The sequence below is a fragment of the Plecotus auritus genome (assembly GCF_963455305.1).
Source record: "Plecotus auritus genome assembly, chromosome: 7".
Taxonomy (NCBI): domain Eukaryota; kingdom Metazoa; phylum Chordata; class Mammalia; order Chiroptera; family Vespertilionidae; genus Plecotus; species Plecotus auritus.
In genome coordinates, this window is record NC_137774.1 from 39,977,248 (window position 1) to 40,000,262 (window position 23,015).

General features: G+C 41.1%; 2 protein-coding genes across 2 annotated transcripts in view; one reads left to right on the plus strand and one right to left on the minus strand.

The window, feature by feature from the left end:
- The window catches only part of LOC308252570 (phosphofurin acidic cluster sorting protein 2-like), a gene marked incomplete at both ends in the record, with an annotated part of 211,747 nt that overhangs the window by 130,455 nt on the left and 58,277 nt on the right, over positions 1-23,015 (minus strand). The window lies entirely within an intron of this gene.
- On the plus strand, positions 6,036-7,004 carry LOC308253963 (olfactory receptor 1D2; the record flags this gene model as incomplete). The annotated part of the gene is made up of 1 exon (XM_080679757.1): positions 6,036-7,004. One exon carries the CDS (start codon positions 6,036-6,038, stop codon positions 7,002-7,004), a length of 969 nt encoding a protein of 322 aa, XP_080535883.1.

Genomic DNA, 23,015 nt, shown 5'->3' on the forward strand with positions numbered 1-23,015 from the left:
GCCCAGCCTGCACACTCTCGTAATCCAGGACCCCTCAGGTAGGGTTTCTAGGCCTGGCCAGTGATCAGGGCCTAGTGGGGCTTTCCTTCCCCTGGCTGCCAGTAGCTGGCCACACCCCCCACCACTGCTACTGCTTGCCATCTGTGCAGCACTATCCCCACCCCTCTCCTGCCACTTGTTGCCTTCCTCTGCAGGCAATAGGCATGGGATGTGATTGCTTGGATGGCCTGGGAATCCCTCTTTGGGGCAATCATGGGGAGATGGCAGGGTCCCCCCAATCAATCGCATCACACCCGCCTTGGCTGGTCTGGTGTCAGTCTGTGTCATATTGTGGTCGTCTGGAAGATGTCCTGCTATTTGGTCATTTGGTCAATTTGTATATTATGCTTTTATTATTATAGATTTTTTAATTACAGTTGACATTCAATATTTTATTAATTTCAGGTGTACAGCATAGTGGATAGACATGTATATATCTTAGGAAGTGATCCCCCCAATAAGTCTAGTACCCACCTGACACCTGACACGTGTATAGTTACTACAATATTATTGTCTGTATTCCCTCAGCTGTGCTTTATATTCATGTTACTGTTTCGTAACTGTCAATAATCCCTTTTCCTTTTCGACCCAGACTTCCAATCCCCTCCCATCTGGCAACCATCATTTTGTTCTCTGTATTTATGAGTTTTCTTCTATCTTGCTTGTACATTTATTTTGTGTTGTAGATTTCACATATAAGTGAATTCATATGGCATTTTTCTTTCTCTGCCTGACTTATTTCACTTAGCATAATGCCCTCTAGGTCCATCCAATCCATGTTGTTTCAAATAGTAAAACTTTATTCTTTCTTATAAACAAGTAATATTCCATCGTGTGTATGCACCACATCTGCTTTATCCATATGTCTTGTGTTTGGAGCATTTAAACCATTTACATTTAAAGTAATTATTGATAGGTATGCAGTAATTGCCATTTTATCCATTTTTTCTTATTGCTTTTGCAGTCTCTGTTTATTTATGTTCTTGCTCTCTTCTCTTCTATGTTGATGACTTTCTGTAGTGTTGTGTCTTTAATTTTTTTCTGTATGTCGCTTGTAGGTTTTTGGTTTGTGGTTATTATGTGCTTCACATATACCAAGCTATGTTTATATCAGTCTAGTTTAAGTTGACGATTGCTTTAGTTCAAACACATTCTATAATCACTACCGGTTTTATTCACCTCCTCCACATTTATGTTTTTGTCATCATTACTTCTTTTCTGTGTGTGTTTGCATATCTCTTAATTTACTGTAATGATTACATATAACCTTCCTGCTTTTGCTTTTTAACCTTTGTTCTAGATTTAGTATTGGTTGATTCACTGTTTTTATTATCTGTGTACCTTCATCAGTGATTTTTTTTTCTTAATGATATTTTGTTTTTTCATATTTTTATTTATTTCTTCTTCTTAAAAATGAACCTTTAATGTTTCTTGTAATGCTGGTTTGCTGGTGATAAACTCCAGCATTTTCTTGTCTCAGAAGTTCTTTCCTTTGATTCTAAATAATAGCCTTGCTGGATAGAGTCATCTTGGTTGTATGACCTTGCTTTCCATCACCTTGAATTCTTTGTGTCAATTCCTCTGGCCTGCAACGTTTCTGTTGAAAAATCAGATGATGGTCTTATGGGCGCTACCTTGTAAGTAACTAGCTGCTTTTCTCTCATTGCTATAAGATTTTCTCTTTTTTTTAATCTTCGAGTTTTAATTATGATGTGTCTTTGAGTTCATTTTATTTCAGACTCTCTGACAGTCTCCCTGTTCACCTGAGCTGGGTGTTCCAGGGGTGTCCCTTGTGCATGTTGTGTGTGCTCTTTTGTTTTAGTTGAGCCTTGATTGTTGTTGGCATGTCAGTGGGTGGGACTGATCCTCAGGCTGACTGGCTGTGAGAACTGGCCATGGCTACCACATACAAGCTGCTGTGTGGGAGCAAACCCCATGGAGGGGGATTCACTCTAGCAGGGCTTTGGTGCCCGTTGAGTCCGCCATTTGGGTGTGTCATTTGTGGTGCTAATTAGGGGTGCTCTGGTGTGATCTGTAGCCCAGTTGTGTTTGGTTCCGGGCCTCTTGGTACAGGCCAAGGTCCTCTGCTGCTTGTGTCCTGGTAGGAGCTCCAAAGGGATCTGTGGTTGGTAGCTACCTGTGCTGGTTTGGGAGAAACCTGGGAGTGGTGATGCTGTGAAAGGAGGCTGGCTGTCACTAGTGCCAAGATTGGTGCTGCTTAGAGGTACAGGGCACGCAGAGGCACTTGCTGCTTGTTTGGGGACCTTTCGGAAATTTTCGGAAGGTCCGCAGCAGTAGTGCAGGCTGGCTGCCTTTGTGGATTAGCCTCAGAAAGGGGTTCAGGCCTGGCAGGTGAATTGGCTGAGGTGGGGTCTCAGAGGATCACCATGGTGAGTTGAGAGCAGTGTTAGCCAGGTGAATGGAGACTCAGATTTGGTGCCAGCCTGGGCCTGCTGGCTAGATGGGGAAGAGCTCAACAAAGGAACAAAGGCACCTGCTAGCATTTCCACCTGCATGTAGGGGCTGTGTTGGGGGAGACCCTTTAATCCCAGAGAGAGTTGCCCCTTTAGCCCTCACCTTAAATTCAGTTCCTCCCCATATGTCCCTGGTGCTTTTGAGCTGCTGTCCCTTTTCTGGATGTGGTTGTTGAAAGAGACGTGCAGTGTTTAACTTCTCCACCATCTTAACCAGGAGACCTCATGCTTATTTTTATATTAAATTTGGATGAGCTTTGCTTTCTTAAAAACAGTTAGAATTTTGACTTTGAATACGACAAAGTTTACATTATTTTGGTAGAATATGTACCTTTGTAATAGTTCATCTTCCTATCTGGAATCTTATTATGTGTATCTATTTAAGAAAGCAGAGGAGAGCCCTAACAGGTTTGGCTCAGTGGATAGATCGTCGGCCTGAGAACTCGAGGGTCCCAGGTTCAATTCTGGACAAGGGCATGTACGTTGGTTGCGGGCACATCCCCAGTGGGAGGTGTGCAGGAGGCAGCTGATTGATGTTTCTCTCTCATCAATGTTTCTAACTCTCTCCCTCTCCCTTTCTCTCTGTAAAAAGTAAATAAAATATATTTTTTTAAAAAAGAAAGAAAGCAGAGGAGGGTGGGTGAGAAGAGATCAACTTGTACACATATATGCATAACCCATGGACACAGACAATGGGGTGGGGGACGGGTCTGGCTGGAAGAGGTCAATAGGGGGAAACGGGGACTTCTGTAATTCTTTCAACAATAAAGATTTTTTTTTAAGATTTTACTTTATTCCTCTCTGAAGAATTTGAAGACCCTGCCTGCTTCTTGTGAACATCTTCATGCATAGTTTTGTTTGTTGATAATGTCAATGGAATGTTGTACATCATATTTTAATCTTATTATTCCGGATTATTATGTACATATATTAATAACTAGAGGCCTGGTGCATGAAATTAGTGCATGGGTAGGGTCCCTGGCCTGGCTAGTGATCAGGGCCAATCAGGGCCTTCTGGCTCCCGGCCGGGCCCTTCCTTCCCCAGCTGCTGGCTGTCAGCCGTGGCCTTCCTTTGTTCCACGCCACCCCCTGGTAGTCAGCACATGTCATAGCAAGTGATTGAACTCCTGGTCCCCTGGTTGAACTCCCGAGGGGACACTTTGCATATTCGTCGTGTGTGTGTGTGTGTGTGTGTGTGTGTGTGTGTGTGTGTGTGTGTGTAATTCTATCTCTCTATCCCTCTCCCTCCCATTCTCTGTAAAAAAAATCAAAATATATTTCAAAAATTTACCCTTCAAAAGTGTGCAATTCAGTATTTTTAATATATTCACAAAGTTGTGCAACTATTGTTACTAATTCAGAATATTTTCATTACCCAAAAAATAAATCCTGTTTCTGTTAGTAGTCATTTTCCATCTTTGAAGTTGTAACATTTCCTCCCTAAAGCACACTTATCCCCTTTCCTTTGCCCATCCTTTCCATTCTCCAATCAGAGTTAGATCAGAATTCATTGTTATGACTTAGTATTGTTTGCAACTGAGCCTTCTGATATTGTGACCACATTTCCTTTCTTTAGATTTTTTTGTGTTAAAAATTGCTATTTTATTTTTTCCCTTTTCTCTCCATTTGTCTATCATTATTATCCTTAATTTTTTGTTGTTAGCCTCTCATAATCTCTCTCTAAACAGTTAAACATTGGTGATTCATCAGTTCAAATTTCGCCTCAAGCCCTCAGGCCCTGCTCTACTTTGAAATGGTTTCTTTCTAGGCCTGCAGTGTAGGTGACATCTGGAGACCATTTTTTTAACTATCATCCTGTGGGATTAATCAGATATTTAACTCTGGGTTGATCTAAATTTCTTATCTTTTTTTCTCTTGCCCTTTTAACATCTCTGTTCCTTCTCTTAGATCTGGAAGATTTTCTCAACTTTATCTTCCAACTCTTCAATTTTTGCTTTTCTAAATAAAAAAATGACTATTTCCAGAATACTTTCTTATTCTTTAAATATTTCTTTAATATTTTTCATGGGTACAATAGCTTTTATATTTCTAAGGATATTAGCGATAATGTCCTTGGCCTTTCAAGTTCTGTTTTTCTCTTTTCCAGCCACTTGTCTTTTATATTAGTTTTCCTTCTTTATTGTTCACATTTAAGAGGAGGATGACTGTACAAAGCTGTTTGGAAGCTCTGTGCATATACAAAGGGTGGTTGCTAACATTTGAGAATTTTCTGAAAGGCAGGCTGAGCTAAGCACTTTTCTTACATTATCTTAACTGATTTTTACATTGGTTCTATGAGGTTCTAATTTCACAGATGAGGAACCTTGAGTCTTAGATAATATAACCAGAAAAAGGGGAACCAGATTCAAACTTGGATCTGTCTGCCTTCATGATTCTTTTATTCATCATATTCTCTTTCCCACCTCCCTCCCAGTAAATGCTTCACAAATACCAGGAAATCTCTTGAGAACTTATAAGTCAGGTAGAAGCAAGATAGACAATTTAATCATTCAAACATACGATTGAAGCCATTACAGAAATGTGCTGAGAAGAAATGATGAAAATGATTATTGAGGAAGGCTGGGGAATGGTTTAAGAGGATGTATTTTTTTTTTAGCTTTTACTAACTTCAGTTTCAGGGAACCAAGTACATAACTTGGAAATACTAATATTTATGTGAGTAACATGTGAGTTTTATTACAACAGATAATAATGAATATTTCTTGAACACTCACTGAAGGTTAGCTCCTTATGGTAAGCACTTTATAATTTAATATTATTCTCACACTGAACCATTTTTCACATAAAAAAATGGAGTCAAAGAGTTCATGTAACTTCCTAAGGTTTCACAACCAGAAAATGTCAGAGCTCAGACTTAATTTCAAGTGTTCTGAAAGTTCTTCTTATTTCTAATGGCATTTCAACAGACTGTCTTGTTTCCCAGGTAGATAATCCTATTAGCAAATAATGATATTTTTTCATTTTCTTTTCAATATTTTTACATTCCCCTTTGTCCAATTACATACCATCAATTTCTTATACTGAATGTACCTGTATTATATATCACACTAGAAGTCCGATGCACAAAATTCGTGCAAGGGACTCGGCCTGCACAGCCCCAGCTTTGTCCAGAAGGTTGTCCGGAAGGATGTCCGGAAGGTCGTTTGGCTGTCCAGTCTAGTTAGCATATTAGCTCTTTATTATATAGGATAAGTGTATACACTATCATAATATAACATACTAATATTTAAGCACTTCCAAAAGAATTGTAAGATGATTATATTTAAAATAATACAATTGGTGTTATTCCTATTATATTGAATATGCCAGATTTGATTTGGGTGGAATTACTAAATTTCATGAAGATTTTTCATGCCCTGTTTTTGTGTCTATTATTACATTGTTTCTATGCAAAAAAAAAAGATAAAATTTAGCCTAAGATACTTTTAATGCTTAAAAAGAGTTGGTTTTAATTATTTGAATGTCTTTATTTGATTGAGGGCAAATAGTAAATGTCTGTTGATGCTGATATTACAGAAAGTTGGGAGAATGGGTGGAGGCAACCAGAGTGGAGCCACTGAGTTCCTGCTCCTGGGGATCTCAGAGCGTCCTGAAGACCAGCAGGTCCTGTTTTGGATGTTCCTGTCCATGTACCTGGTCTCTGTGGTGGGAAATGTGCTCATCATCTTGGCCATCAGTTTCGATTCCCGCCTGCACACTCCCATGTACTTCTTTCTGGCCAATCTCTCCTTCACTGACCTCTTCTTTGTCACCAACACAGTCCCCAAGATGCTGGTGAACCTTCAGTCCCAAAACAAAGCCATCTCCTACGTGGGATGTCTGACACAGCTCTACTTCCTGGTCTCCTTGGTGGCCCTGGACAACCTCATCCTGGCCACAATGGCATATGACCGCTATGTGGCTATCTGCTGCCCTCTCCACTATGCCACAGCCATGAGCCCTAGCCTCTGTATTTTGTTCCTGACCTTATGTTGGGTGTTCTCTGTCCTCTATGGCCTCATCCACACCCTCCTTATGACCAAAGTAACCTTCTGTGGGTCCCGGAAGATCCACTACATCTTCTGTGAGATGTATGTCCTGCTGAGGCTCGCGTGTTCCAACACTCAGATCAATCACACAGTGCTGATTGCCACAGGCTCCTTCATCTTCCTTATCCCCTTTGGGTTCATGATCATGTCCTATGTCTGGATTGTCAGAGCCATCCTTCAAATACCATCAGCCTCCAGCAAGTACAAAGCCTTCTCCACCTGTGCTTCCCATTTGGCTGTAGTCAGCCTCTTCTATGGGACACTTTGTATGGTATATTTGAAGCCCCTGCACACCTATTCTATGAAAGACTCAGTGGCCACAGTGATGTATGCTGTGGTCACCCCCATGATGAACCCTTTTATCTACAGCCTGAGGAACAAGGACATGCATGGGGCTCTGGGAAAACTCTTCCTAGGGAAAGCCTTTCAGAGGTTCACATGAGGGTAACTTTGGACAGGACATTACAATAAAGACTAGAAATTTCCTCCACTGTGTGCAAAGCTTTATCCTATGGGGGATACAGGAGGGATTAGGACATAGCTCCATCTTAGAAGGAGGTCATATATCTTCGATGAAGAAAACACATGTATGTGTAACCCAAGGTCCCACAGACCTCATCAGCTCTGGCAATAAATAAGGTCACATAATGCTAATACTAGAAGAATTAAAGCCTTCTGCTTGCCTGATACAGGACCACAGTCCCAGCCTTAGCCAGATATATCCAGTTATGCCCTAGTGGGGCTCTCATGCTCTTTAGCAATTCCAGCATTTAATAATTACAAGAGTTCCATCAAAATGGGACTTGGGAGATTCAACAATGGCTGAGTCACATATGTAGTTTTCCTGTTGGAAAAGGCTAAATGGCACTTCCTCCAAACCTGAATATTATTGTTTGCTGCCAGACAGCTCAGGGCATTTTATTGCCTCCTGTTGGCCAAACACCTGAACAGCTGTAGGCTATTCCCCAAACTGACAATGCTTCTGTACCCTTTGAAACCCTACCCTTTGAAGTGTATATCTCCACCTTGCCTCAGGACAAATTGTGTTAAATAGCACGGGGTCCTAGACAAGGGTGAGTCTTCAGTTCCTTTAGCTCAGTGGTTCTCAACCTTTCTAATGCCGCGACCCTTTAATACATACAGTTCCTCATGTTGTGGTGACCCCCAACCATAAAATTATTTTTGTTGCTAGTTCATAACTGTAATTTTCCTACTGTTACGAATCGTAATGTAAATATCTGTGTTTTCCGATGGTCTTAGGAGACCCTGCTAGTGGTTCTCAACCTGTGGGTCACTGCTTTACCTGAAGATCCTTTGATCCCAATGCCTTTCAAAATTATCTTTCATCTCCGGATTCTTTAATCATCTACAGGCAGCCCCTTTCTCCAGAATGCTGAACCCTTTGTAATGCTGGGAAAAGAACCCCGGCAACACCCCTCATATTCTTCTGAACTCTGAACTTCTCTTAGGGGCCTGCTGCCTGAAAGCCATTTATAAAAGATACCTTGCACTTCTCCCACAGAAGACTTATTGGGTGAAACTGCCCCTTTCCTAATGCTCTTTTGGGCTCAGCTCCCACTGCTTTAATTCTGACCCACAGTCCCTCTGGACACAGCCCCTGATGTTCAGACAGAATGGCAAGAGATGTCTCTCCTTTGCTCTGGGAAGATTTTTGTCCTTTGGTCCTCAAAATAATATTATCTCCCTTGCCTTTTTTCCTGAATTTCTTTTCTCAGAGAGAAGTTAGATTTTATCTTTGAGTGCTCCCCCTTTCCTTTACGTCTGTGGCTCCTCATTTCCCATCTCTTCTTCATTTCTTTTAAAAAGAACTCTCAAACATATCAACACATGCTTATGAACAGGAATGGTAGTGGAGGCAATAGAGGGAGAGAAGGTAATTTTGAAGACCAATCTCTACTTAGGTTATATGGTTCTGACACCAATTCTGATATGTGTGCTTTTTCCACACCACCTACCACTTTTCCAATGCCAACTGAGTGTCCTACAATTCAACTCCATATATTACTTACCTGGATATAAAATCAGATCCCACAGGTTAGGGGCTCAGTCCTACATGACTTCCCTGTCTCACAAACACACTTCAGACACAAATCACAAGACCAGGTTGTCATCTGTGCTTCTGATTGACTAACTGTGGATGGAAGGTTCCAATAATCCTCTCCATGGGTTTAATTAATTTGCTAAAACAGCTCTCATATCTCAGAGAAACATTTTTACTTACTAGGTTAGCAGTTTATTATAAAAAGATATAACTCAGGAACAGCCAGATGGAGAAGATGCATAAAGCAAGGTGTGTGGGAAAGAGCATGGAGCGTCCATGCCCTCCCTGGGTATGTCACTCTCTGGAAATCTCCATGTGTCACCAACGCAGAAGCTTTCCAACCGCTGGCCTTTCATGTTTTTATTCAGGCTTCATTACATAGGCATGACTGATTAAACCATTGGCTATCAGTGGTTAATTCAATCCAGCTCTTTATCTCTCTCAAGAGGTTGGTTGGTTCTTCTAGCAATAAGCACCAACCTTAGGTACTTTCCCAAGGTCACCTCATAAACACAAACTCAGGTCTGGTTGAAAGGGGGTTGTAATCAGTAAGACACCATTACACTCTTCTCAGGAAATTCCAAAAGTTGGTTTTAGGAGCTCTGTGCCAGAAATGGGAGGAAGCTATAATAAATCACAATATCATTGCCATGTTAATAGATAGAAAGGTTCAATATTGTCAAGATCTCAGTTCTTCCCACTTTGATCTATAATTTAAGTGTAATCCCAATCAAAAGTCCAGCAACTTATATTTTTTGGATAGCAATAAATAGATTCTAATGTTTAGAGAGACAGGCAAATGACTCAAAAGAGTCAACATAATATTTAATTTTTAAAAATTTGATTGACACTATGCAACTTCAAGACTTACTATAAAGTTACAGTGATCAAACTGTAGTACTGGAGAAAGAATGGACAAAAATATTAATTGAACAGAACACAGAGCCCAGAAATAGACCCACATAAATGTGGTCAACTGATCTGTAATAAAGGAGCACAGGCAATACAATGAAGCAAAGATAATATTTTCAACAAATGGTTGTGGAACAACTGACTATCCACATTTTTAATAAAAGAAACTAGACACAGACCTTACATCCTTCACAAAAATTAACTGAAAATATATCAGAGATCTAAACGTTAAATGTAAAACTATAAAACGCCTAGAAGATAGCATACGAGAAAACCTAAATGACCTTGGGTGTGGTGATAACTTTTTAGATACATCACCAAAAGCATAATCTAAGAAAAAAATAATCGATAAGCTGGACTTCATTGAAATTAAAAATGTTTGCTCCATGAAAGGCAATGTCAAGAGAATGAGAAGACAAGCCACAGACTGGGAGAAAATATTTGCAAAAGACCCACTTGATAAGGGGCTGTTACTCAAAATATACAAATAAAACTTAAAACTCAACAATAAAAAAAGAAACTGATTAAAAAGAGGGCCAAAGATACTCACATAATATGTCATCAGGAAAATGCAAATTAAAAAACAATGAGATATTACTACACATTTATTAGATTGGCCAAAAACTAGAACACTGAAAACCCCAAATGCTGGTGAAGACTTGAAGCAACAAGAAATCTCATTCATTGCTGATGAGAATGCAAAATGGCACAGCCACTTTGGAAGACAGTTTGTGGTTTTGTACAAAACAAATATAGTTTCACCATTTGATCCAGCATTCATTCCCCTTGGTATTTACTTAAAGGAGTTGAAAACTTGTGTCCAAAAAGAAACATGCACACAGATGTTTATAACACCTATGTTCATAACTGCCAAACATTGAAGCAATCAAAATCTCCTTCAGATAAATGAATAAATAAAATTTGGTACATCTAGGCAATAGAATGTTATCTGGCACAAAAAAGAAATGAGCTATTACTCATAAAAATACATGGAGGAATCTTAACTAACTGGAAGAAACCAATCTGAAAAATCTATACACTGTATGATTCCAACTATATAATATTCTGAAAAAGACAAACTATAGAGATAGTAAAAATACTAGTGGTTTTAAGGAGTTTGGACACGGAAGGTATGAATAGGTGGAACACTGAGGATTTTTTGAGCAGTGATACCATAATGATGGATAACTGTCATTCATTATACATTGTCCAACCCCATATAATGTACAACATCAAATGAATTATAATGTAAATTATGGACTTTGGGTTATAGTGATGTGACCATATGGATTTACCACTTACAATGAATTTACCACTCTGGTTGAGGATGCTGATATTGGGAGATGCTATGCATGTGTAGAGCCCAGGGGTATATGGGAAATCTCTGTACCTTCTCCTAAGTTTGCTGTAAATCTGAAACTGCTCCAAAAAAATAGTCATTTAACTTTTTAAAATTCCAATAGACATTTTTAGAAAAATAGAAATAGAAAAAAGAATCCTAAAATTCATATGGAACCACAAAAGACCCTGAGTGGCTTAACAAACTGAAGCGAGAAGAACAAAGCTGGAGGCATTACGCATCCTGATTTCAGATTATATTGCAAAGCTACAGTAATCAAAATAATATACTACTGGCATAAAAACAGATATGGAGACCAGTGGAACAGAACAGAGACCCCAGAAATAAATCTATAAATATATAATCAACTACTCTTCGACAAAGGCACCAAGCATACAAAAAGGGGAAAGGATCACCTCTTCAATTTCTGATGTTAGGGCAAATTGGATGTCTACACACAGACACAAAATGAAATTTTACCCATATCGCACACTATATTAAAAATTAACTCAAAATCAATGAGTATCTAAATATAAGACTTCAAACCATAAACTTGTAAGAAAACATAGGGTAAAAGCTCCTTGGCATGACTTCTTGGGTATGACACCAAAAGCACAAGAAAAAAAAAATGTGGAATTACATAAAAATAAAAGCTTCTGCACAACAAAAGAAACCATTAACAAAATGAAGAGGCAACCTATGGAATGGGAGAAAATATTTGCAGACCTTATTTAAAAGGTTAATATCCAAAATATAAAAGGAATTCCTGCAACTCAACAGCACAAAAAAAGGGAACCCAATTAAAAAATGAGATTTAGCAATCTCACTTCTGGGTGTACCAGTACATCCAAAGGAACTGAAATCACAATTGTGAAGTGATACCTGCACTACTATGCACTTTGCAGCACTAGTCACAGTATTAAAAATATAGGAACAACCTCGATGTCCATCCACAGACATATGGAGGAAGTATGATGTATACCCATAATGAAATATTATGGACCCTTAAAAAAGAAGGAAATTCTGCCATTTGAAACAGCATGGATGGGCCTGAAGAACATTTTGCCAGGTGAAATAAGCCAAACATGCCAAGACAAATACAGAAAAATCTCACTTATATGTGGGATCTAGAAGAGTCAAACTCATCAAAGCAGAGACCAGAACAGTGGTTACCAGGTTACCAGAGTGGAGGCAGCAGAACCAGGGACCTCTGAGACCAGCACAGAGCAGAGTCTGGACATTTCTGGCTAGTGCTCTCCCTTTCCTCCCTTTCTTTTCTTCTCTCCTCTATTTACTCTCCCTCACATACAAACATGTAATCTAACTCCTCATTATTTAAAGGCAACATAACAAGCCCTCCAATCGTCTGAACACTCTGTAGTTTTCAAAGTGCAGCCACATACCCTGTTGCACGCCTTTATCAAACCTGCAAGAAAGGCCTTGATCTCTCCCTCACCTGAGACAAAAGTCAATTCTAGGTTGCTATCAAATCTAAATGTGACAGGTTAAGCAATATATTCTTTAGAAGAAAATATAGAAGAATATTGGCAAAAATTCTTAAACAAAATGTAAAAAGCCATAATTTTAAAATGAAGATTGATAAACCTGTATGCCTATAGCTATTGGTTCTTGTTTTTGGAATCTTATTTCCTTACGCATCTGTTATCTTTGGATATTGCATTTGAAAATATGATAAAGAGAAATAATTTGAGGTCTAAATTGTTGTTATGTCTTCTTCCACTTAGTATTTGGAGTCACTAGCAATCTGGGGATCCTCTTAATCCAAGCTTCATGCTTGAGATTTCCCAGATCTTGATGACTCAGAGCTAGGCTGCGCAATAGGAGGTCTTCATTATTTCTGGCTGACTCAGACCTCTAGGGCATCTTTTAGGATTGCTAATGATGTGGAGTTGGTTTATGCCTTGTAAACAGATTCATTTCTCAAGAACTTTGCAATGTAATATTGGAGCAATAACCCAGGTTCATTTCAACCAGCTGTCTTGGGATTTCTCCCCCACCCCCACACAGCCTCTCCAAAACTGCTAATTAGGCCTGATGTGGTCCCAGGACACCTTCTTTCTTTATGAGCTTGGGAGCCAACCAGCAGCTCTCCGTCCTTATCGGAGCATAAACAGCCTTCGCTTCTGCTTCCATCTTACAAGGACTGGTTATCCAGGCATCAATTGCCCTGTTTCCTACCTTTAGCCAGAAGGACAAGTCATCAAGTCCTACTCAGAAAGTGATGTCTAGGGTTCTTTATATCCTGACTGAAATTTCATCCTTTAGGAGTGAGAGTGGAGGCAGCAGAACCAGGGACCTCTGAGACGAGCACAGAGCAGAGGGTAAGGTCTGGACATTTCTGGCTAATGCTCTGTCTTTCCTCCTTCCCTTCCCTTCCCTTCCCTTTCCTTCCCTTCCCTTCCCTTCCCTTCCCTTCCCTTCCCTTCCCTTCCCTTCCCTTCCTTTCCCTTCCCTTCCCTTCCCATCCCTTCTCATTCACCCTCTCTCGCATACAAAGATACTCACATACTTTGAAAAGTCTTCCTGTAATCTAATTTCTTATTATTTAAAGGCAACATGACAAGCCCTCCAATCATTTTAACACTGTAGTTTTCAAAGTGCAGTCACACACCCATTGCATGCCCTTATCAAACCTGCAAGAAAGGCTTCATGGGTGAGAGGAGGATGTCCAGAGAGATTGCTCGCCCTCCTCAAGGTCACACAGCTAGGGAGCCACAGACAAGGTACAAAAAGACCAGTTTTCTAATGCTGAGTTTGGAACTCTTTTCCATTCTGCCCCACATGCTTTCCCTCTCCAGCCTGCCACACTTACAGGAGTTTTTGTCTGTCTCTAAGGCCATCTCACACCAATGTTCAGACGCACTGACTTTTACAGACTCAGAGAAGTGGTTCCCAAAGTCTACCATTGGTGTCAGAGTGCTTGCTGAAAATGACATGGTTTTCAGAACATAACCAGTATTTCAGGAAAGAGGGGGAAATACCCAGAAGATTCTGATGTGCATGGAGAGTGGGAGATGCCTGGTTTAAGGACTAGAAAGCAGAGGTACTCATTCCTGTGGGCGTCCTCTGATTTTCCCAGCCCTCTTAGCTATCTCCCATCTTCTCTCCTGTCAGGCAGATGTCCCACAAGGCCCTGCATCCAGGCAACAGGCTTGGAAGGAAGTCATTGCTGATGAGGTCTAAGGGGGTGGAAGACCTTTGTCTCCAGGGCAGAAACGAGGTGGTGGCTGGGTGTGCTCAGGGATGGGGTCATTCAGGGAGTCACTGGGTGCTCTTTTCCATCCTCAGGCCAATTAGGGGGTTCTGGAATGGAATGAGGCCATCAATTCCCCTTTATCAGTCAACTCTTTTTTTTCAACCTAAATATTTTAATTTTTTTCATTTTAAAATATATTTCTTATTGTTGATAGTATTACAGATATCTCCTATCCCTTCCTTTCCCTTCCTCCTCCAATCCCCTCCCCACCAGGTCTTCACCATCCTATTGCCCATGTCCATAGGCTATGCATATAAATATATAACTTCTTAGGTTTATCTCTTCTCATCCCTCCAACCCCACATCGAGGTATGTCTTCTCTTTTTCTAAGAGGCAAACAGCCCTCCTTTTGCCAGATTCAGGTTTGCATGTGTTCTGTGTTCTGTCAGTGCTGGGCTAACACAAAGCAAACACCTCACTCACACCTCCTGGTCTAAGCCTTCTTGCTGCCACCAAATTGCTTGGTGACATTGGGCAGATCCCTTCAGTTGAGATCCTCAGTTAAGTACTGAGAGAAATAGATAACCTCATTCATGGTGTAGAACCATAGGAGAATAATATGGGTAACTAATAATAGATATAGAAGCTGTATCCACAAAAAAGTCTCTTGAGTCTGTGCTGAGAGATACTCCCATTTTTCACTCAAATATCAAAAGACCACCATGTGGTTACTGTCTAATTTGAAATCTCCAGGTCAGCTCACCATATCATAATGTCTTCTGTGATGGGGACTTTATTTTCTCTACTCCACCACCCCCTTCACTGGCACAGCACTTACGTATTTAGGAAAACAGTGTGGCTCTTCCTTCTCTCTCTCTCTTTTATTTTCCAGCTCCTGACCTGGCCACTCCACATCTCTTTGTGTGGGAAGTCTATGATGATAACTTTCCTCACTCTTCTCTCGCTCCTGTAGACAGCAACAGGTGGCCAACCACAAGCAGTCTCCACCAGGCCATTCTTGATCATTCCCTGCAGACACAGGAGGGCTGAGGCTGCTTCTGTCTGAGTGGGAGGCAGAGCCAGGCCCAGGATGGAGAAAAGACTGGGCCCCCTGGTCCCTCTTTGTCCTCAAAGCAGGGTTTTCTACTTGAGGGGTTTGGGAGGTAGAAACTTTGAGAAATTATAAATAATAAGACTCCTTTACTCTCCCAGTCACAGCTCCTCCCACTTACATGGGACTTCAAAGTTGGAGAAGGGCTTCCACACCCAGCATTTCAGCTCCTCTCTAGGCCCACAGGAGGTGGCAGCCACACCCTTGTTTCATGTGTGCCAGAGCCTTTAGGATGTGTATCTTAGAGGCAGAAAAGGGGGTCGCATCCCAGCTTCATGAGTTACTGGGTGAGCAGCAATGGGAAGCTCATTAACCTCCTAGTTCTCAATGGCTTTATCTATGAAATGGAAAAATTAGGAACAAATAGTGCTGTTGTGTGGAATAAGTATTACATCTTAATATATATAAGAGCTCTTAACACATTGTCTAACCAAGTATTCAATACAGGGTAGTTGTTTGATCAAAAAATGGTTTTGTGTGTTAAGCTGAGACATGGACCTGAAGTTCTGATGCAAAATTTCCTTCCACTATCTGACCAGCACTGAACACCTGGGAATTCCACTCTGCTCATTGGCATAATGAATCCACTCATTCACTGAAGTCTAGGCTGGCATCTCACCGAAAACCTAGAGCTTCACAATACCTTACTCTCCTAGATTCTCACAGTTCCCACAGCTACACTAGGAAATCTTGCTGCTACTTCAAATTAATCATGTTCATAATTGAATTTCAGAACAGGCTCCACACCTCCATGGCACACTGGCTGATTCTCTAAACTGCATTTTCATTGTACTATCGCTTATTCATGTAGGTTCTTGGGCTTGTGACTCTTCCCCATTCCTTCATCTTGTATGCATGGAATGCATGGCATTCTATACAGTTCACTTCCTCCCTCATTTCTTGATCACTATGCTGTGCCTGGCTCTGTGCCAGGTCCTGGGATACAGGATTGAAAATGATATTGTGCCTGCTCTCAAGGCTCTCACACTCTTGAAGTGTGTGTTGCGGGGTGGGGGGGGGGGGGCGGGGGGAGAGGTTACTTGACTTTTAAGCAAAATGTGGAGGGGATCAATCACTAAAATACATAAAGACCAAAATAAGGACAAAGGCTGAAGTGGTACCTCGGGGCACAGTTGATGTGACCAGGAGGAAATGCTTGAGCCAGATAAGGGGTCTTACCAGACTGATAATAGGAAAGCAGAGTGGAGAAAGTACATTTGGTGAAAGGAGCAGCTGGTCAGAGGAACGGAGGTGAAACATTTTGTGACCTTGTGGAAAGTGTTGGAGTAAAGAGTGTAAGACCAGGGGAGCAGGAGATCCACGGGGGATGAGGCATCCTGAGGCCTTGACCACCTGGCCACAAACCTGGGCTGCTCTGGAGGAGATGGGGAGCTCAGCTGCTGTAGGGAAGACAGGTGATCAGATCTGTAATCTAGAAAGCACACTTTGTGCAGCAAGGAGCGTGCTCAGCCAGTGCCGCATACTTTGCATGAATTTGCTCCTTTCCTTCTCACAGTGACATCAAGGAGTAGGTCCTACTAGTATCGCAGAAGCATAATTGGTATTTGTTTCTATTTTACTAGGTAAGAAGAAATTGTTTTTAACATAACAATGATCATGAACACACATATAAGTGGAATACATACTTACTTATAATGGCTTCACTGTGTGCCCTTAATCAAATGGAGTGTGCACTTTCCTTGTATCTCTAATGGAGGGAGTTTAAGTTGCTTCGTGTGTGTGTGTGTGTGTGTGTGTGTGTGTGTGTGTGTGTGTGTGTGTTAACAAGACCCTGATAAACATCTTATACATACACACATCCATGTTTCTGTCTTATTATAGTTTAAGATAAATCCCAAAACTGTGTTTGCTTTCTCTCTGTGATGCTCTTTACCCAGGGCTTGACAAGACTGGCTGTTTTGTCCTTTGAGTCTCAACTAAAAAGACACCAAAATATATCCAGTGGTTACCTATCTATGAATTTAAGATCAGCTGTATTTCCTTTTTTAAATTAAAAGTTTTTTTATTACATATGCCTTGTTTTCCAAAGAAAAGAGGAACAAGTTATTTTTTCATATTTTATTTCAGCTTTATTGAGGTATAATTGACATAAAATTATAAGATATTTAAACTGCCATCAAATTAAGTTACTTTAATCTCTAGTACATTTGAAATGTGTTTGGTAAGATACAAAAATTAAACTGTTTCCCAAAATAATTAGACAGTTTGTCCCAAAGCCATTCAGCACATAATGCAACCTTTACCTGTGATCATAATAATCCACTAACTTCCACATGTAGTTGGCTCTGTTGCTGATGTTTCTGTCCAGTTCTATGAAACTGTTTGCTCCAGCACCAGGGCCACACTGTTGTAGAGTCCTTAACATTTGGCAGAGAAAGTGTCTCCTTGATAGTCTTTCTCGTTTTCCTAGTTTACTTTCATGCTTACTTTTCAATGAAATTTATATTATCTTTTGTTTCTTAACAAGCCTCTAAGAACATCAACTTTGCATAGGTTAATAGTTGAACATGCACCTTTGCAATGTTTCATCCTTCTATTTGGAATCTTGGAATGTCTATCCATTTATTAAAATTTCACTTTATGCTTCTCTGGAGACTTTGAAGATCCTGCCTGATTCTTGTTAACATTGTAATGCATAGATTTGTTTGGTAATGATGTAGATGGGATTGCTTCACATTGTATTTTGACCTTATTATTCCTGATTATTGTTTACATGTAATAAGAACAGCCAATATTTATTAAGTGCTCACTGCATGCAACCTCTTTGTGTTAACCCTTTATTGCTTATTTTAGTCACACTTGACCCATTTTTTTTCAAGTGAATAAATGCAGTCTTAAAGAGCTTAGGTAACTTGAGTAAGATATCACAACTAGTCAATGGCAGCATTCACACTTGATTCCAGAGTTCCAATTGCATGCTCTTTTGTTTCTTTAATTACTTGTTTATTTAGTTTTTAGTTTTTTAAATTACAGGTTATATTCAATATTATTCTGTATTAGTTTCAATATGCAGCACAGTGGCTAGAAAAGTATGTACTTTACAGAGTGGTCCCTCCAATGTTTCAAGTACCCATCTGGCCCCATACATAGTTATTACAAAACTAGAGGCCCGATGCATGAATTCGTGCACAGGTGGGGTCCCTCAGCCTGACCAGCTATCAACACCTATGTGGGGGCCAGCTGGACGGAGGGGCCACAGGAGATTGGCCAGCTGCGGGAGGTTGGCTGTGGGAGCGCACTGACCACCAGGGGGCAGCTCCTGCATTGAGCATCTGCCCCCTGGTGGTCAGTGCATGTCATAGCAACTGGTCAACTGGTCATTTGGTCCTAACAGTCGCTTATGCATATATATATTTGACTATATTCCCTATGCTGTAATCTATATTTCTGTGACTATTCTGTAAGTGCTAATGTGCACTTCTTTTTTTAAGATCCTTTTATTGATTTTCAGAGACAGGAAGGAAGAGTGTAAGTGAGAAACATTGATTGGCTGCCTCCTGCACACCCCTTCCTAGGGATCAAGGCTGGAATGTGCCCTGATCAGCAATTGAACTGGCCTCCTTTCAGTGCATGGGAGGATTCCCTGCCTGAGCCATCTGTAATCTAGAAAGCACACCTTGAAATCCGATACCCTCTTGTTGACTTCTCTTAAATTACCTGCCAGGGCTAATTTGTACTTCATAATCCCTTCACCTTTTCTTAATCACTACACTATACAACTTACTGTGAGCACCATTCCTTTTGGATCTATTCATTGTGGGAATCGCCACATTACTGGAATCCCTTTTCATTTCAAACAAGAGGCCCAGTGCACAAAATTCATGCATGGGTAGGGTCCTTAGGCCTGGCCGGTGATCAGGGCCAATCAGGGCCTTCCAGCTGCCGATCCAGGCCTCCCTTCCCCAACTGCTGCTGTCGACTGGGGCCTTCCTTTGTTCCCCACCACCCCCTGATGGTCAGTGCATGTCCTGCCCCCTGGTGGTCAGTGCACATCATAATGAGCTATCAGTCTCCTGGTCTAACTCCCACGGGGACAATTTGAATATTAGGCTTTTATATATATGTAGATAGCATTTCAGTTGATTGTCTTAAGTTTACCAGATATATCATTCTATCAGCAAATAAGGATAATTTTTCTTTTCCCACCCAATATTTTTACTGTTTCCCTTTTGTCCAATTGCATAATATCCATTGCCCATAATATTCATTTAAAAATCTATATACTACCATACTTTAACATACAAATCTTTAAGCACTTCAAAAGTATTATTAGATGATAGGATTTTAAACAAGACAAGGCATTATTTCTATACTGAGTATGCTGGAATGATTACGTTGCAGAAAGCTTTCTTTGTTATTACTTTGCTACTTATGTTTTATTTTTATTTTTTTATTGTTTGAAGTATTACAAATAGTAGTACATATGTCTCTTTTTTTCCCCCCATTGACCTCCCCCCTGGCCTCCCCTACCCCCCAGTACATGCCTTTACCTGCCCCCTCCCAGTGTCTTGTATCCATTGGTTATGCTTATATGCATGCGTACAAGTCCTTCAGTTGATCTCTTACAGCGCCCCCCGCAACCTCCCCTGCCTTCCCGCTGTAGTTTGACAGTCTGTTCAATGCTTCTTTGCCTCTGTATCTATTTTTTCCCATTTCTTTCCTTTAAAAAATCTTGCCTCTGCAGACTAGAAATAAACATATAATAACAAAAATGTCTGAGTCCCAATTTCCATGTCCAACAGTTCTGAGTCCCTGTTTCAATGTCAAACAGTTCCTTATGTGTGCATGTCAGCAATGATATCTGGATGGTGGGCACATGGTGGCAATGCAGGTCCGACCCTCTCTGGTTTGGTCCTAGGCAACCTGCTGCGATGCACAGCTGCTAACTGCTAGCATGGCAAGGCGTCATCAGCATCTTCCATCTCTGGACTTTTCTCCTCTTGTCTTTGTGGTTGGAGCAGACCTGTCAATTCCTCTCTGTTGCAGGAATCCACATGGTCTTGGAGTTGTTTTCTGAAAATATACAAACATATTCTTTGCTTCCCACACCCAGCTCAGATCGGGACACAGGTGACAGACAGTGACTTGGCCCAGCTCAGATTGGGACCCAAGTAACAGACAGAGACTTGGCCGACAGCAGCTGCCCTATATCTAAATCCAGCCTAGCACCAGGAATGCTCAGGGCCTACTCAAATTGCAAATAATCCTTTCCACTAATATTTACAGGGTAAACTAAGATTGTTGGTAGAGTATTAAACTTGACAGTAAAATAATAATCAAGTTTTCAGATTAATTTAAATAGGCTAATTGAAATAAGTGAATATTCAAGAAAATTTAATTGTACTGGACAAAAAGCTGTTTCTAAAGTAGTAACTAAAATTTCTATTGGTAGTTCATCTCATGGTAAAATTCCTGAACATGCAATGAACCTAAAGCAGTCATATTTTTGTGCAAAAAATTAAAATTTAAAGTTATCAAGACTACATTATAAAATTTACAAAAGCCTCCATTAATCAAAAAAAAGGGGGGGATAGTAGAAGAATATCATGTAAGGAAAAATATCCTATAAGTAAATTACATCTAGAAAATTTTTATTTTACAAAATTAATTTTCATTTGTAATGCTAACAGCAAGACACCCATGAAAAACACACATGGTGTCTAAATAAGACAAAGAAAAATCATTTTGGCAAAAATAAAAAGGATCCCAAATCAATTATATAGAAAAGATTCCTTTATTAACTTTTGGTCAAGAATATGTTTGTATATTTTCAGCTACTTACGTTTTAAAAATTTAGTCTAAGACATTTTTAATGCTAAAAACATAGATGATTTTGCTTATCTGAATGTTCTTAATCAACTGAGTACACTTAGTAATGTTGTGGAGCGATCGTGACCAAATGACCACTGGAGTCCTAGCCAATTGAAATTTAGGGAGCCTTTATTAGCCGGCCAGTGACTGCTCAGCCTTCCTCCACACAGGGAGTCCAGAGAGCAGCCCCTACCTCAGGTGCAAGGTAGCTTTTAAGCACTAAAACCACATCCTTGTTGGCAGGCTAAGTGGAACAATGGCAACCTCAAACAAAGCAGTTTTCTCAGCTATATCGGCATACTGTAAAGCAGGGGTGGGCAACTTTTTGACTCGAGGGCCACATTGGGTTCTTAAACTGGACCGGAGGGCCGGAACAAAAGCATGGATGGAGTGTTTGTGTGAACTAATATAAATTCAAAGTAAAGGAGTGGAGGGGAGAGCAAGAGAACCCTCCGCTCTTTCGGCTCCGCGGGCCGGATAGAACAGCCGAACGGGCCGGATCCGGCCCGCGGGCTGTAGTTTGCCCACGGCTGCTGTAAAGGTATTAAGCCCACATCCTAGGCACTCAGGCTAGCAATATCCTGTTCAGCTAAGCTACTGGCATCCTGTTCTGCAAGGTGCAGCTGGGTTTCATGGTCAGGGCAGTCATAGGGAAGTGCAGTTACAATTTTTCCACTCTCTAACATTCCCCACTGGTTTTATGGGAGGATCAAATCGTTGTTTCTTCATCACTGGTACAGATATGTTGATAGTGGGTACATAAGACCATGCGTTTTACTGCCTGTATTTGCCTTTGAACATAGTCAGTGAGACCATTTATGAGGCAGGTTCCAAATGTTAAGGCTAACAGTAATACTATTCCTGCTACAGCTATTAAAAGTGCTGTTAGCCACGGAGACCATGAGAATAAATTTTTATACCAGTTTCCCTCCGTCTTTCGCCTTGGAGCCTTTTTCTGAGTTGACTTAGACTTTCCCTGATGACTCCAGAATGGTTGGGCTAGAAACAGCAAGTCTCTCCTAAGGCCATACAGAGTCCTCCTTGCTTCAGGAATAGTAAGTCTAAACCCCTTCTATTTTGTAGGACTACCTCAGCTAGTGAGCTGAGGGAGTCTTCTAGGTGGTTTACATTTTCTTCTAGGCTGCTTAAATCTAAATCTACTTGGCTGCTGAGCTCTTTAAAGATTTTGTCCCCTGTGACTAGTGCTGCGGTGCCTCCCGCAGCTGCCCCGGCTATTCCCAGGCTGACAATCAGGGGAACAATCACCGGGGCTCTACGAGCTCACCCAGGGGCTAGACCTAGGTGCTCCTAGCCTCCCTCCCCGGAATAGTAATATACCTGGGGCAGGATATGAGCTAGGATGCATAAGGAAGGCTCGCAGGGGTTCATCAGTGCCAGAGGAGAAATGCAAGGGGTAATACCTGTTGTGCATGCAAACCAGGTACCTTCAGGGGCCACCAGGTACCGGTCTGCCTCCTCCTCATTGTCCTTGCTGACGCTCGTGACAGAGGAACAAGACTCTGCATAGGGGGACCCTGATAAATCAAATCCTGAGGACATAACACAGGTCCCTGTTCCTTGGATATCTCCAAGGGTTAGCTTGGGGATGTGTCCTCACCTGCACATCCCTTGTGGGGGGTCTGCAATTAAAACATTTCTAATGTCTGATGAATCTGAACCAACAGTGGCATTTGGGGAGGTCTGATTTAAAAGGTAATGACTGCATCCAGAGTGTCCAGGATAGGTCTCCGGCCTGGTTTGGTAGTATGAGTCTCAGGAACAAGGGTCACCATCATCTCTGTCAAAGGAGTTAAACTCAGTATTGTTCCTGGTAGGAGGTGGTGGTGTGGGACGGGGCCTAGGTGGCTGTACTAGAGGCAGCCTCTGGTCTAAGGGTCTTAAAGGCCCCATGGGGTTTCTCCTTGGGGCCTGCTGGGTTCTCTGGAGTGTGAAGAAGACCTCTGGATCTCTTCCAGATAC